This window comes from Haliotis rubra, unplaced genomic scaffold (assembly GCF_003918875.1).
Source record: "Haliotis rubra isolate DU_JTF1 unplaced genomic scaffold, ASM391887v1 Scf396, whole genome shotgun sequence".
NCBI lineage: Eukaryota > Metazoa > Mollusca > Gastropoda > Lepetellida > Haliotidae > Haliotis > Haliotis rubra.
The window spans coordinates 584,297-601,891 of record NW_025767075.1 but is presented as its reverse complement, the minus strand read 5'-3'; the positions used below and the strand labels follow the sequence as shown (position 1 = coordinate 601,891).

Genomic DNA, 17,595 nt, shown 5'->3' with positions numbered 1-17,595 from the left:
TTATTAAAATGTGATGAAATTCCATTTAAGTTCCCTTATGTTGAGAGAGACACAGTCAAGTACATTTTGCTTGACTTTAGAATTCTCTCTCATAACGAATAAACCTATCACCAATCTCCATCTTTACAGGATCTTTCTATGAATGTCAATCCTCATTTAATTCTTGTTTTTCTTTTAAAGAAATAAAATCATTTCAGAACTTTTGAGCATTTAAATGGTTTTAAAATTGTTTGGGTGTTTTCACGAACTGATGTTATTGATAGTAGTGGAACTCAGGGCTTAATGTGGATAGAGGGGATAGAGGATGGTTATCAAAGTGTGGGACAACAGCCCTCTCATGGATCTTCTGTTGATACCAAGGCCAGTTAGATTACCAAGAATGTTAACGCGGTCCATATTGCAAACCAAGGGGATGCATCACCATATGTCGCCATCCTCATGGAGTTTGAAACAACGATCAAGTCATGTTGCGAGGCATGGGACCTAAGCGTACTTACTGCTGACCATCAAGGAGTGGCATATGGAACGATTCCTATAACGATAAATAGAGGCGTCTTTCCTACGTTTGCAAGTATTAAGACCTCATTGAGTAGAAATAATAAGCGCCTGGTTATCTGGCCTTTTTAAAATAAACATTGCCATTTTTATCGAATATGCCGTTTCGTGCAATTCGAACAACTGCTTCGTTGTATTCCTTCCACTATCTTAACACACTCTATGGTGTGTGCATGTATGTACGACATGTACATTTGCTTCTGTATACGTGCTAGATACAGTCATCTGATAATACTGTTTCATATACAGTTTACTTATTACATGTCCGTGTATGGAGAAGTGTTACAAAAGGCGTTTTCCCCTTGTCAAGTGTGATTTCTTTTGATATATTGTTCAATTTAATCGATCTGCGTCGCCTTGCTCTTTCTCCAGCACGTCGTAATTCAATCTCAGTACTGACGGACTCTGTACAATAATGTACAAACCGACCGCCTCAACATGTCATGGACATCAGACGGTGGTAGATATGTAAAGCAAGACACCCGGAAGTAAAAAGGCTTGACCCATCCACCCGACAACAAATATCAGTGTATGTTGGACAACGTTCAGAAATATTAGTCTGTGTAAAGTATTCATGGAGATCCCAAGATGTCGTATGTGGATTATTGTCCTGATCTCATGCTGTGCTAAATGTAAGTATCTGTGCACTATAAGCTTGAAGATAATACTATTACGCTGCCTAGCTGCAATAGAGCGTATCCGGTATTACGTACATGCTTAGTCAGTGATTTCGCTTATTCTCAGTTCAACTTTTAGGATGACATTGCCTTGACAAAGTTGGACAAGCAAGCAAAACAAGCAGCCAAACACGTGATAACCAGAGGTGGATCCAGAGGGGAAGGGGGGGTTAGGGTGAACCCCCCTTTTGTCCTGAAAGTTTATTAAATGGCCCCACAAAACGGATGAAAATGAAGCGTGCACTCCACCCCCAACCCCTACCTTTCTCAATAGTGCGCACCCCTCCTTTTTCAAAAAGCTTTATCCGCCCCTAATAACTCTCTAACGTGCAGGAAATTGGTGTTCTAAGATAATATGCATAGCTATACATATATTTTCTAAAGCCTAAGCCAATGTATACATTGAATAATACATGTCGCTATATGTGTCAGTGTTCCTCTGTCCTGTATACACCAACGTTATCGCCACCCTATACACAGCACTGTGCTATATCTGGGTGGGATAGCACGCATATGTGAACTTCAATGCAAGGCTATGTATGTGTAAGCGGAGAGGGCATTGCTCCCAGCTTTGTGACAGCTCTGTGCAGGGGATATCACTGTATAATTGTGTATCCGCCTGCAGGTCACAAGTGTCTTTCAGTGAACCAGTCACGGGGGTCTTTGTTAACAATGCAGGTCACACACGCACACAAACACACACACACACACACACACACACACACACACACAGAGAGAGAGAGAGAGAGAAAGACACATACAACGTGTCCAATTACATTCAACACACTGCAAACACGTCAAGGGATGCATAATTTCATACCTTGCATAAAATACACGTTTAACTGTACGACATATAAACGTTACCTATATTGAACTGGTGTTATCTAAAGCTGGCTTTATGGTGTAAGCAAACTGATAGCATGCCTCAGTTTAACAATAATACGCATTATAATGGTTTCATGCTATTGATATTGCAGTTGGTTCTGCCCCAGGAATTCAAAGGCCATATTGAACATGAATTTTGCAGTTGTATAACTAACCTCCTTGTACAGAATTATAGATAAATGTATTGCATGTCTGTCATAATGTTATACATCTACCATAATGTCGTTGATTCAGGACACAGAGTCAACAAGGCCCGAAGGGTTGAACTGATTTCGTTTCTGAGTTTGAGTCAACATATTTTCTATTATGAGTGAGTGAGTTTAGTTTTACGCCGCCTTTAGCAACATCCCAGCAATATCACGGCGGGGGACACCAGAAATGGGCTTAATACATATTCTACCGTGACATTTAAATATGTTCGTTTTTGATTGGCTGTTACTAAAAACTTAGAAGTGAACGATTTTCAATAACGACTTCTGAGAGCCGGTTCATTGCGCGTAGGAATATTTTGCACTCATTAACTCTTACAAAGGTAAACATACATGTCGTCTGAAACTGTTACGTTTGAGCTCGGCTATTGCTTTGATCTGTTTGGATCGGATATGGGGGAAAATATTGACCCAGCCTGGTTCCAACATGTAAGTCAAATCACACAATCACTGCTTCTTCATCTTCGATTTCTGGTCTTTTCAAAATTGACAACAGTCAGGTTGTCATAAATAACTACTTTCGGAACTAAGCAAAGCACTGACACGCATCCAGGAGAGTCACGTTTCGAAAATGGCACGCGCCAATGACGTCAGAACGAAGGTCAAACCAGACGAATCTATTTTTGAAGTTACAGGGATGTTCCTTATTACATAACTCATTCCATTAAAGTTGTCCATAACATAAGAAGTAGAATGCCAGTACAGATGTTGCAACTTGCAATGTATTTGAAGAAAACTTCGTTGTGGAACCGCGTTCGGTTTTAAATGACATTTAGCAGCGTTCAACCATCTACGATCACTTCCAAATGTAAACACAATAGGATTATCCCCTAAGTACCCATGTAGGAAAACGAACCAGCGTCTTCGGCGCGACGAGCGAAGGCTTTAACCACTAGGCTATCCCACCGCCCCTTTCTACTATGTATCATATGTAAACGTCCATAGACGTGATGGCGCGCCAAAATCAAATTTGATTTGACTAAGGAATAAAGTCGACTTAGATGGTTCACCTACCAGCAGAAAGCATTCTTAGTACACATATTAAAGGACTCGATATTGCTGCATGGTTGATATAGTTAGGTCGATGTATGCAGGTTTTTCCGTGATATTTGACATCAACAGTTCGCCATTATTTAAAATCATAAGGTATTTTTCTTCAGTGTGTTGGAATTCCGCCTTTGTTCTAGTCACAGATGGTGAGAGTGTCATCGTTAGAGAGACGGAGACAGCTAGATTCGGGTGGCAGGTGCCCGGAGGGACATCAGTCGCTGCAGTGTATGTGATTAGCCCAGGTGGGCCCGCTGTTCTCCTCGCTAATATATTAAACCGGCACATGATTGGTCCTGTGTATGAAGCCCGAGTCAACTACACTGGGAACATGACAGTGGGGATGATGTCCTTTGATATGAGCAATGTAAGCAGATCTGACGCTGGGAATTACACATGTGGTCGAAATGGACTGAGTGATATCATTCCGAACTGTGGACAGATGCTGGTCGTACTTGGTGAGTGTATTTAAATAAAAGTTCACTTTTAACCCCTTTTTCTGTCTCAGATGCTGCGAGTCAGACTACAGTCGTTGCCTTTCCTGGAGATAACAGCACAATCAGCTTCATCATCCCACAAGGTGGTCTAGGGACAGGATCTTCTTTCTATTTTGTTACACCAAACAGTCTTGTGGCTTTTATTGTTACAGCATCGGACACATTCGTGGCCACTGATCCTTACAAAAATAGAGTTGTTTTTGAAGGAAGCTACTCCTCAAGGAACATGACATTTGTGCTGAGGAACATCACAAGATCAGATGCTGGATATTATACCTGTGGTGGTGGGGGTGGTGCGAATCTCATTCAGGGTTGTGGTTTGAAGCTTATAGTCATTGGTATGTGATTACAATTTGATAGGTTAACATAAGTTAACTTTTGAAAGATATCCCTGTCTCATGGAGACATGCGGTCAATAATTCTATTAATGAGACTCAAAATCTGGGTATTAATGACATAGTGTATGAACTTATTATACCTTCAGAAGGTTGTAGAAGGTTCTATAACAAATTGATTAAAACATGTGAGCTACCTGATGTGTGTAACAGGTGGGAAAGTATGACTCAGATTACATTGCCTTGGAGTATTGTTTCTACAAACTATAGAAAGTGTACTCGGGATGTTAAATTATTGGATTTCCAATTTAGATTCATCCACAAGATTATATATACTAAAAAAGAATTGTTGAAAATGAAATTGATTGACAAAAATATTTGTACATTTTGCAAATCAGAACCAGAAGATATTATCCATGTTTTTGTATCGTGTGAACATGTACAGATGTTCTGGAGTGAATTAAGATTTTTATTATAAACACTTTTAGCATTGACATTGTACTCTCAGATTTCACAATCCTGTTGGGACTTAACACTGGCTATGACTTTATTAACAACATTATTCTTGCTGGGAAACGATTCATTTATGTCTCAAGTATAAACAACAGATGGCTGCAAATGTCAGGATTTCTGAAAATAATACAGAATATTGTATTTGTCGAAAAATACATAGCTAAGAAAAACAACAGGATTAACAAATTTCACCAAAAAAATGGCCTAATAGCTTTATTTCGAACTTTGAAAATCTGCAAGTCTCTGGGCCAATAAATAATCAGCTCCAACATGCCTACGACCCATGAGTTTGCTGCTGGAGGTTTGCGCGCTGTCTTTCCATACCCATCCTTGCAAACTTTGAAATTAGTAACTCTCTGTTGTCAATGATAACCAGGTTTTAAAATCATATAAATATCCTAAAATAATAATAATAAGAAGAAGAATAAGAAGAACAATGATAATAATATTAATTACTCAACATGCAGGTAACCCATGCGCTTGTCGCTGGAGTCATGTATTCCCCGACTTTTGTACCTATACCTTCACACTCTGAACATTTGAATTCTTTGTTGCTGATGTATAACCAGCTCTTACATGCCTGTAACCCAGAGAGTCTGTTGCTGGAGTGGTGCACTCCCTGACTTTGTGTACCTATGTTTCCACACTTCAAAAGTGCTAGGATATTAGAATTGTAGAATGCAGCCCATTATAATTATTGTGGCAATGCAATTTCTACTTCAAGTACTGAAGACAATCTTGAAGCTTTTAATAATATGTACGTCGTTGCATTTGATAAATTAATAAATTAAGGCGATTAAGATATGTCTTGTTTGTAAGCTGATGTGTTTATACATGGAAAGCTGTGAAATTTCAATATGCAGCAAAGTCTGACACAAATCAAAAATAAATAAATGTGTAAGGGATGACGGTGTGTCAGCAAGCATGCCTTGACGTTTGGGATCGAATACGTATTGTCCCTGACTCGAAGGGTTACAGACAACAGGTATATACTACGGAAATTTAGTCAATTAATAACCAGTATAATACCATTCAATCACTCAATCAATGCACTTAGCATAAAACATGTGCATGTCTATGTCAACTTTTTCAATATACATACACGTCGTTTAGGGACTACGTCTCGCTCTGTCGTCAGGTGAATGACAATGAGGGAGGGCAAGACAAATATTTCAGTGCACAGATGAAGCCAGTTATACCTGGATACATATAGTAAGACAAGGGACAACATGAAGTTAATTAGGAGGAACTTGATTAGTATGTCAGATTTGTAGAATAGTGACTACAGGGTTATGTTGTGGATAATGGATCGTAACTCCTTGATGTTTGTGTTTCTCATACAATAAAATGAGAAAATGAATAAATCTTTCCAGGCGAGCCGACCAAGCCAGTCATATCACTGCAATCAACTCCCGTGGTTGGTAGGAACGTCACGTTGACGTGCTCATCCACGTCTACAACACTACCTGTACATCACGGACTGACCTTCACCTACACCTGGAAGATTGACGGACGTAATCTTACCTCACCAGGTGGCACTAGTATCACACTTCCGGTTGAGAGTTATAACCCACCAGGTGTTACGTGTCACGTGACAGAAAACGAGGGACTGGGGAGAGACAGTGACGTTCGGGTGTTAACTCCTGATTGTAAGTACATACAAACTGGAATATGCACTGTGAAGTACATACAAATTATGGAATGCTATATTTACTTAAACTGTTTTAGATGTATTCATCTTATGTTCCTGTTTTTCTTCACAACAATGTTTTAATCTGCCTACACTGCAAAAGGTCCATAAGGTATATTACGAAACCAAGTGTAGGAATATGTGTAATGTTCTCGTTTTTGCGCCGGAAATATTATAAGTGTCATTGTTCGATTCCGCCTTTAGCATGAACTCTTGTTATTATGAAAGCGACAAATTTATCGATAAGAAATCTCTGCCAATGCAAGCCGTAATAGAAAGGCGGTTGTACGATTTCGCTTATATCATTAGCACGTGTTTATAAATCACAATGAAATGGCGGTGAAACCAGGTGTTCGCGAAAAAGACCAAGGTCACCTGTAGCACCCGTCTTAAACACAGGCAAAGGCCAGTCACCTGACAGAAAAACCTTGGAAATGTATGGCTCAAGCTAAAATAGGCGATTCCATACGACAACATTGTCGTCATTGTAATGACGGATAAATATTGAAGTGTCGTCCACATGTCAACCATAAAACATTTCATGCAAGGCAGCCATGCTTTGGATGGCTGCTGACTGGGACAGAATGGGTCCATTCCACTTCTTTTAACTTTTTTTTCAGTTTGACCCGTGAAGATCCTGATTAGAAAGATTTTAAGCAACTCATGCTTGTCTTAAGAAACGACTAACCTGTTAGAGTGTTCAGGCTCGCTGACATGGCTGACACATGTCATCGTATCACAATTATGTAGATCGATGTTCATGATGTTGAACACTGAACTGTCTTGTCCAGACTCGATTATTTATTGACGCCATAGCTGGAATATTGCTGAATATAAACAACAAAGAATTTTGTTTTCTATTTAGGCATCCTATTAAAAAATCACGAACCAACTGCACCCACCCTGTCAGACATTCACCAGGTTTGTCTCTTTTCGACTAAGCTAAGATAGCAAATATATTGATTTGGAATGAGGCTCACGACTTTAGTATCCATGTTTGAATAACTTGTAAAGACTGTTATTAATTATCACCAATAGCCTAGTCTGTGAGTGTTTGACCAACAGGTTTGTGGCAGTAATCGTCCCACGTCCATCAGTACTTTCCTGCAACTGAGCAAGTTAGATGATATTGTTTACGTATAGAAGAATACAACTGTTTGGGGTCCTGAAAATTGAAACACTGAATGCACTTTTACAATACGATTTTATCTGTGCTCCGTTGTGCCAAGCATCATTTCCTCTATATTAATCTTTCTACGTGGAATTTTGAAATTTATCCATTAGTTTGATTTGATACAAAATATTGAACTTTCAGATCCTCCGTACAACATAAGCATCTCTGCAACATCGGTGCAAGTGAAGGAGACTGACGACGTACCCCAGGTGACGTGTGTCGGCACGTGTCGACCTACATGCTCATATTCCTGGAAACAAGGATCCCAGATAGTCGTGACTGGACAGGTGCTCGATCTTGGTGCCGCGAACAGGACCATGGCTGGCAGCTACGTGTGCACAGCGGATAATATATATGGCACATTAGAGAGTCGGGCTATGGAACTTGATGTACAGTGTACGTATTGCAGAATGCCATGTTTGTTCTGGACCCACTAATTCTGTGTCTGTTAAGAGTTACACCAGATGTTACGTATGTATACAATCGAGCCTGGACCAGGCAAACCAGTGATTGACATGGTGAGCATCGATCCACGCAAAATGGAACAGTACGACAAGTCATGTCACTGGGCTATCTGATCCATCTGGTCCAGACTCGATTATTTACAGACTGCCGTCATATAGCTGGAATATTGTTGAGGGCGGCGTTAGACAAAAAAAACAACCCGACCAACATAGAAGCTGATGGGTGACAGTATGAGGCTTGCATGAAAGTAGAAATTTTACACCACACATGGTCGTACGTAGATCGTATATTTCACGGTGTTTCACATTGTTTTACTAATGGTAGGTGTTACTGCTTTATCCTCATGGCTGTTTTGTTACAATACAAAATCGAAGTAAACATTCATATTTCCCTATTTCCTGTTTAACAATTTCGAACAACTTCTGTGTTCAACTAAACGCCTTTCTCTGCTCAGATTCACCAGCTGCAGTTGTAATGGCTAACGGCTTGTCTGGTACTGCTGAAGTTGATGAAAGAGGTTCCGTGGTCTTGTCATGCGCAGTAGACAGTAATCCTTTGTCCAGTATATCCATCATGAACGGCACTGTCCGACTAAACCACGTGACCGAAGCAGCCACAGCCAGTTTCAACTGGACTGAAGCAGATTGCCTTGACAGTGGCGTCTACACGTGTGTTGCGAGGAACATAGCTGGGCAAACGACAGCGTCAGTAACAGTGAATGCAAAATGTAGGTACCTTGATGAAACTATGAGGTATTTGATTAATAAACTCCAAACACACACCTCATGATAGACTTTCCGGCTGTACCTGAACAAGTATGGGCCGGCAAATGTTACAGGAAGTTATTTCGTCATATCTAAAGGACTGTAAATAATAAAATCTATCATTAATACGCCAATGGGATATCGAGGTGTTGATTATTCATATTATAAATCGAAAACCATAACACTGCATTTAGTATCTACAGGACGTTTTAGTCGTTTTCCATGTAAGGAAATACTCGATAAGGGATAATTTCACTACACGAAGAAAAACATAAAATGCTCTGTTCTTGAAGGTTCCCCACGACTCAATTTTCAATACCCAGCACAGAGAGATGTGTATGTTGACATAGGCCAGCCAGTCAGATTACAAGCTCACATCCTGGCTTTTCCACGTCCGACCTTCACCTGGTTAAAACAGAATGGAGGTAGTGAAGAGCCTGTCGACGTATCAAAGTGGCGCCAGTACGACGAAGCCATGACGTCATATATCGTTACGGACATTGCAGAAGAGAACGATTATGGAGTTTATCACGTAAACGTCAGAAATCCTCTGGGAAGGTTCCGAATGCAATTTCAACTAGGAAAGAAAGGTAGGTTTGAATGAAATACGTTTTAGCGGAAACGCCACTTATTAAGATATCTTGTTATTTGTGTCGATGTTCTGCAGATGAGGAATGAATGAATGAATGAATGAATTAATGAATTAATTTCTTTATTTGCTCCAGAATCTACATCCGAAGATTTCAATAACCCTGATGTTACTCAGAGCAAATACTTGATGTTTGTATTAGGGTTGGGCATTGCCAAAATTTTCGTATTGCGATATATTGTGATATGTGTTGGCGTATGGCAACATGGGTTAAGGTAATGAAATTACTGTTTCCTTTCTTTTGACACAATGCCACTGGCTCCTGTCAGGACTCAGATGTGATTGTACAAGAGATTTCAAAATTGAAGACTTCGCTCTAAAGTTTGGAACTCGAAAATAAGCGTCTGCAGCGGCGTCCGCCATTTTTGTTTGTTTAATATCCTTACAACGAGTGCCGGTACCCATCTATATGTTTTGTTTATATGGTTTAAAAGTCACGCAAATGCAATTATATGACCAATAAACATTCTCAAAATTATTAATGTTTAATAATATAAAGGAAATACAAATGTTATTAGTAGTTTTGACTACATCACGAAAATTACCGATCGTATCGGGTGAACTGGTTTGCGAAAAGTGTACCGCAATATATCGTATTGTGAAGTTCGATTTGCAATTGGTAATATCACCCACCCCCTAGTTTGTATGTACATGAATATAAATATGAGTCCTAGTAACACAAGCTGTATAAGTAAATAGTCGATATCACATATGTACACAAATGACAGCTATTGCTGCACAGCAGATGAACAGAGAGGATGGTCTAATACATTTTTCAGATGAAGTACATATTTACATAATAATAATGATACACTTTCCCAAGTGGTCTGGCTAACAATTCCGGGTACTAGTGGAGCCGAACCCCAAAATAGTGCAAGCATCTCATTTTCATCCAAACGTAAACATAAGATCGTAACATACTTTAAAGAAAATAAATCTTTATTATGATATAGATTTTATTTCAAATAGTGAACCTTCTCTGTTTTGTTGTGATATGTGACTCTATATTCTGTGGTATTTTGCCATTATTGTTGTTATCATATACGCATGCTTTTATTACTTAATTCTCGAATAGCTGCCATATTGCTGTTGGTGCGGCGTAAAGTAATAGATATTCGTTACACAAAACTCACACATAGAGATGACCTGTAACTCCTTAGTTTTTCGCATGATCAAATCAGAGCACATCGTGTCATTGTTCAATCTAATCAATGCTCCTCCTCACACACAGCTCCATTGTCTGTACCGGAGAACTTCCAGTGTCAAAACAAGGTCGGCGGTTACATCCTTCAGTGGACACCAGGTGGTGATGCTGAGACACGGGGTGTCGGCTTCCTGGTGGAGCAAAGACTGCCACAGGCCAACTGGACTACAGTCTCGGCCCGTGTTGTAAGTGACGGTATGCTGAGGCAAATACACCTGCCTCAGTATGGAGGCAGTACCGTCTTCTTCAGGCTCTATGCTACAGAGGATACTGCAGTGACGTCACCTGTGACAGCGTCATGCACAACATTCACTGCCGTAGTCCCCAGTGGTACGTCACACTAATACTTGATTTTAACTGTCCATCGTTTCCGGATTTTTGCTGCGCTCGCGCTTATAACATACCAATAATCTTATGCATAATTTAGCAAAGAAGAATTAATGTGCATTAGGCATATCTTTTTATTGAAGGTTTTATATAATCTCATGGCTCGGGAATTTAGTGAACCAAGTTAAAGGTTTTGCACTTCAACACCAGACCAACAGATATAGCAACGCGATTTAATGCTCTTATATGGTCCATCATCAACCAGTATCCTATCTGTAGTCCAACGACCTACGGTCAATAATCATCGATACAGTATTCCTACCCGATAAGTTATTTTGACAGATGAAGCACTCCAACACTAACATGTTTGTCTGTGTCCAGGTGAGCTATCGTTCGGTGCAGGGGTGGGCGTCGGCTTTGCTGTTGCAGTAGTTGCTGTAGCTGTGTCGCTGGCTGTAGTTTGTATCTGCAGGAAGAGGAGACGGTCAATGAGGAATGGTATGTTCACATGGCTTCTGGGATATGTATCCCTAACACGGCATCTTCCCAGTATGACTACTCCCAGTATGACTACTCCCAGTATGACTACTCATGAACATAAACATATAATGGAGCACCCCGACACTTAATAATGCACTGTACCTGTTGCTGATTACTCCCAGTTTGTTTACTCTTTGAAATAAAATAATAAGGGAGACTCCCAGGGCCTACCAATAATGATTAGCGTCAAGTTAATCGGGGACCTTGTGATGATATAAATACACAGTAATAGAGATGACTTATTAACTATAACACAGAAAGACGTTGTAATTACACGCGAGGTTTCCTTTCAGATTCGCCCAGGAAGAAAGAAGAGGAGTCTGTGTAAGACATTTTCACTACTTAAATAATTAGGAATTAAAACATTATGTTGCTTAATAAATGAAACCAGCCCAGAAGTATATATCATTTGTATAGATATTAATGTATTTCAAAATAACCAATTACTTGTGATAAAACGCGATTTGTATAGGGACGTCAATTCATCCAATATGGAAACTCTATGTCAGTGCAATCTGTTTGTACAGGTACCATGAAGTAGCAGCTTCTACTGCGACAGTCCAACACAGTCGCCAGCAAGACAGGCAGCCAGGTAGACAAGGCTTATACACTTTGTAGATACATAAGGAAGAAAGTTCTTATGGATGTCAACTTCTTTACTACGAGGAACGCAACGTTTCGGAGTATATCCTTACTCCATCAGGTGAAGGAGTAAGGATATATACGGAAACGTTGTGTTCCTTATAAAGAAGTTGACATCCGTAAAAACCCTCTCTTTTATGTGTATCACGTCTAAATGTCATTAAAAGATCTGATTTGTGGATATTGTTTGTAGATGGTTTATTGAACCCGAATATAGATCTGGGGTGACGTCCGTGATCGATACTGTTTTGGTCGGATCCATAAATTCATATGCTGATTGTTATACAGTAGAGACAGAGGTAGATTCTACATACGCTGGAAGTGACCAAGCTTCTGTCGAATGACTAGTTACTGCTTCTAGGCCAATGAATATGGCTGAAAATCCAGGCATAAAATCGACATATCCAATCTTCGTCAAATCAGGAGGGTATTTGTTTGGTATAGTATTTCGAAATTAGAAACGAAGAAACATTTTAAAAGAACAACTAGCTGTTATGAGGCATCGTTGGTTTCTCTGGTTTCTGATAATGTTTACATGACATCACTCACTCACTCAATCAATCACTCACTTATGTGGCAGTGGCTTATATTCATTGTAAAACAATGTTGTAATCATATTACATTTTGCTGTTACGATCAGTTGGAGGCAGTGGTTGGGTAGTTACTATTTGACTAGGAGCCAAGATTGGTTTGGAAGCTTTTTGAACAGCCATATCATCCAGAGTAGTCTGACCAAGCATGTTACAGAATCTTCCAGATTAAGTAGTTTAAAAAAAAAATAATTAATTTGACACGTTACCTGTAACAGAAGGATGATGTGACTAATACTATTACAGGTGAGGGAACATCCCGGAACACTTACGAAGCTCTGACATCGGACAGGGATACGCCTGTTGAAGCGCCCCCTTACGAGCAACTGGAGAAGCAATACGTGAACATGGCGGTGTCTGCAGACGATGAGACCTAACTGGGATAACAACAAGAACAATTTACAGGGTCCGGAGGACATAGCAATAGATTCACGCAGCACAGAAAGTCCTACTCTACGGCCCCCGTGAGGTGTGGGCGTACGGCAGTCGTTTGAGTATCGTATCAAGGGGTATCAGCTTGATGTAGGGGCCATGGAAGGGCCAATCTTCTAAGGCGCCATGAATCAACCCGCAGAGCTGCGTCCCTTATACATGTCAGAATCTTGTGAGCATGTGTATCTCAGATTCACCCTGATCTGGTTTCTTGACTTTGCAGCCCCTTGTTTGTAATCGTCGGTTTCACCACAACGGTTTCCCCTCCACTTAGCTTTAATGCCGCATAACTGAACCACTCTTCCATAGATGCGTTAAACTGCTCACCTCACTCACGAACTAATACCATCGCTGAACAGCCGAACTGTTTCTAAAGTATATGGACACTGTCAATACAAGTCCTATTTAATTCGTTCAGAAACTCTTGTCATCGAGGGGCGGTGGGGTAGCCTAGTGGTTAAAGCGTTCGCTCGTCACGCCGAGGACCCGGGTTCGATTCCCCACATGGGTACAATGTGTGAAGCCCCTTTCTGGTGTCCCCCGCCGTGATATTGCTGGAATATTGCTAAAAGCGGCGTAAAACCATACTCACTCACTGTTGTCATCGATAACCTACACTACGACAGATACACATATTGCTAAAGGCAGTTCACTTATTGGTTTATAGCTTGACATTAAGCTTGGAACGTTAGGTTTTATGTTTAAGCCTATATTTCAGTCCTGTTATAGTGGTACATCGTATCAGACGCCAGTTCTCTGTGAAATTCACATTCCATTATCGTACCAGAAAGCTATGACCTGGGCTCGAAACAATATTAGTCTTGTGTATTATATAACACTTATTTGTCAGACCATACCCACGTTCGTGAGTTTCAGGAAAGAAAACACGGAAAAGTATTGTCCAAAGCAGCAAATCACTCACCTAAAATAATTTTGAAATATCCGTTCACGCTAAAATCATGAGTATTGTTTGTAACAAAGTTTTACTTATATACTTTCAAGCCTCGTGTCATCTTTGGCTATTACGAAAGGAAGATTAGGTGGGTGCGTGAATATTGTTTAACGCCGATAGTTAAAGGTCACATGCAACGCAAACCACAACTGTGCAGATTCTGATACCTTTCGGTATTGACTTACCGAAACAAATCATCAAAAATGCAAATTCAACTTAAAAAGTGGAAAAATAACGCGATGAAAAAAACCGCGCGAAATCGTAGTTCAAACGATTCACTAATTTCCCCCCAGCGCTTGGGGGAATTCAAGTGGTTTCAACAGCTGGGCTGCGCTCATAGCACGTGCGCAGTGAAATAGGTTCGCGCAGCTTGGAAGTGGGTTGTCCGGTGAATACTCGGTGAAGACTTTGGTGTGAGCTATTTTTCTAATGTTTTGTTGATATTTCACAGGCGCGAGCTTTTTATATGTTATGACAGTAGATTAACTGTTTATATAATTTCATTTGTCTATTTCACCACACGTTCTTCTTACCGAGTCTCTTTCTCAGTTCGATATTTAAAAGCAATGTCATAATTTAGCGTTGACAGAATTTCTAACTGTGATATAGATATGTCGTTGTCACAGACAAAACTCAATGTCTGTTTTATTGACACCTATGTGTCTGCCTGCCTGTCTACTAATGACCATATTCAATACACAACTGCGATCACTGACCACATGCAATTTGAACTTAACACCAATCAGGCTATACTCCATAAACAAAATGCATTGATTTATGGCCCGAGTTCGGTCTCTGTCACATTATGTAATTACACAGACAGGCAGGTGTGATACTTGTACACATGACATGTTATGATGTCTGTTGATTGCAAAATATTATACACAAAAAATGAGCATGTATTTACAAAACCCAACATCTCTATATATACACACACAATGAGCCATGAGGGCATCTGCAAATGAACCAGCCGTTACACTTGAGTGCACACCCACCCGCTCTGACTGGGTTCGGTATCCCGGCTGCTTTGTTTCTTGGGAAGTAAACCCAAGTACACAATATTGCACTTTTGATTTGCGATTGTACGCTTATAATCTTGATTTTTCATAACCAGCAATGTATATTATATGTCATGAATAAGTGATAATTGTGTTTTAATTATTGTTTGATTTTTTGGTTGCATGTGACCTTTAAGAAAGAAACCAAAAGTTGATCACTGACATAGACTCCCCCCATAATGCAGAATGAACCATGTACAACTTGAAAAGCGTGTCCCTGACCGCTCCTGTGGTATCATGGATAGAGACTCTGCCAGGAGAGTGAGCTCCCGTTGTCACATGGATAGAGCCTCCGCCAGGGGTGTTAGCTCCCGTTGTCACATGGATAGAGCCTCCGCCAGGGGTGTTAGCTCCCGTTGTCACATGGATAGAGACTCTGCCAGGAGAGTGAGCTCCAGTTGTCACATGGATAGAGCCTCCGCCAGGAGAGTGAGCTCCCGTTGTCACATGGATAGAGACTCTGCCAGGAGAGTGAGCTCCCGTTGTCACATGGATAGAGACTCTGCCAGGAGAGTGAGCTCCCGTTGTCACATGGATAGAGCCTCCACCAGGGGTGTTAGCTCCCGTTGTCACATGGATAGAGACTCTGCCAGGAGAGTGAGCTCCCGTTGTCACATGGATAGAGCCTCCGCCAGGAGAGTGAGCTCCCGTTGTCACATGGATAGAGACTCTGCCAGGAGAGTGAGCTCCCGTTGTCACATGGATAGAGACTCTGCCAGGAGAGTGAGCTCCTGTTGTCACATGGATAGAGCCTCCGCCAGGGGTGTTAGCTCCCGTGGTCAAGTGGGTATAGCGTCCGTCCGAAGGGCGGACAGTCGGTGTTTCGCAGCGTCATACCACAACAAATGATGTCACTTGTTACCCAGTCTGGATCCTGTCTTAATGGGAATGCAGAATAATAACTCATATTCACCACTTTTTAAATATTTTATTTGAGATTTGAAACAACCGAGTTGAGAAACGAGTGTTTTATCTGGCAGAGAAAATGATAATGTAGCTGGATAAACTATTTACTTTATGATTATGTCCCATGGCAAGCTGAATAAGCTGTTGCCTCCATGCTTCAGTACTCTCCACCGACGTAGTGTTCACTTTCTCACAAGTCTCTTGTGAGTGGGACGCAGCTGTTTTATCTACAGTGACAGAAACTTTGCTCAACATCTTCTTGAGAGGTAATTCCAGTGCACAAACAGTCTTTCTTGTTTAGAGTGATACCTAACTGGACAGGTGCTGCGCAACCTAAGCTTTTGTTAAATGTCACACTAAGCAATATTGCAACTATATGGCGATGATCTGTAAACAATCGAGTTTGGACCTGACAATCTAGTGATTTACATCATGAGCATTGATCTAGTCAATTGGGATACATGACATGTGCCAACAAAGTCAGCGAGTCTGACCCCCGGTAGTCACCTCCTCTGACAAGCATGCTTTGTTGAAGACCAATTCTGACCCGTTATGGAGTGCCAGCTTGTAAATGAACAGAAACAAGCCGATAATAACACACAATCAACCAAGTCACCTACCAAACTAGTGGAACTAGTCTCTTGTATTCTTCATCTCAATTCTGATACGTGACCATTGCTCCACTGAGTCGCACTGTCTACAGCCATGTTCGCTTATAAAAATCACACAAAGTACAATGTAGAGTTAAATATATTTAATTAAAATAGTATCTACAGGCTTCCAGATCATCTATGCACAGAACAGAATGAATATTTATCACATTATAAACCATTCACCCACAGTTTACCGCAGTGACACAAAAGACATATACATATATATATGTACATATATTCTCCAATATCTTTACTAACACTGTCTCATGATATACTTTCTTAACCATTTTAACAGTACAAAAGAGTACCTTGGGTGTAAGTACAGCTAACCAGCTTGTGGGGCTTGGTGATTGATGACCTCACAATGGTCTACAGAATATCATGAGGCAATTTCATCTTAGATTCTGTGAAGGTCAGTTTGGGATGATAAAAGACAGACACTGATCAGGTTTCGAGTGATCCTGTCATTGACCATCATCAGTTCTTAGAACGAGATTCAACAATTTTGCCAGGTAAATATAGTCATTACTTACTATTTAAGATTATACAGAACATACCTATTTACACCAAATTTCTCCAAATTGTTTTAGGGCATCAAAGCAAGGGGGCACAAAATATGTACCAATTGCAAATATTTAAAACTGGTGTTTTGACAAGTGTTAAAAAAGTGTCATTTGTGAAAATCCACCAAAACGCAATTGGAATAATAGAAGGTACAGTTGAATTCCCCATGGAGAATAACAATATCCAGGCCAAATCTATTTTCCCTGGTTCACAGATTTAGTCAGAAGATTGCAAACTAAAACACAATAAAACACACTGTACAGCATT

The 17,595-nt window shown here is 40.4% G+C and overlaps 1 protein-coding gene across 2 annotated transcripts; it reads left to right on the top strand.

The window, feature by feature from the left end:
• Positions 1-1,046: 1,046 nt before the first annotated feature.
• On the top strand, positions 1,047-13,614 carry LOC124286930 (hemicentin-1-like). Of its 2 annotated transcripts, none has more exons than XM_046723385.1 (11): positions 1,047-1,187; positions 3,882-4,208; positions 6,092-6,367; positions 7,724-7,978; positions 8,502-8,774; positions 9,105-9,401; positions 10,692-10,994; positions 11,373-11,489; positions 11,825-11,855; positions 12,059-12,123; positions 13,010-13,614. In XM_046723385.1, the coding sequence occupies exons 1-11, from the start codon at positions 1,130-1,132 to the stop codon at positions 13,138-13,140; spliced, it is 2,133 nt and encodes a 710-aa protein (XP_046579341.1). In that variant the 5' UTR covers positions 1,047-1,129; the 3' UTR covers positions 13,141-13,614. The 2 variants fall into 2 exon arrangements, with proteins under 2 accessions (XP_046579341.1, XP_046579342.1); XM_046723386.1 differs by lacking the exon at positions 3,882-4,208 and adding an exon at positions 3,514-3,831.
• Positions 13,615-17,595: the final 3,981 nt, after the last annotated feature.

What these genes read in the sequence shown, in the direction of transcription:
- LOC124286930 (XM_046723385.1), top strand. Translation starts at nt 1,130, where the DNA reads ATGGAGATCCCAAGATGTCGTATGTGGATTATTGTCCTGATCTCATGC. An exon ending in GATCTCATGCTGTGCTAAAT is followed by an intron (nt 1,188 to 3,881) that starts GTAAGTATCTGT and finishes TTTCTGTCTCAG; the next exon opens with ATGCTGCGAGTCAGACTACA. An exon ending in CCAGCAAGACAGGCAGCCAG is followed by an intron (nt 12,124 to 13,009) that starts GTAGACAAGGCT and finishes ATACTATTACAG; the next exon opens with GTGAGGGAACATCCCGGAAC.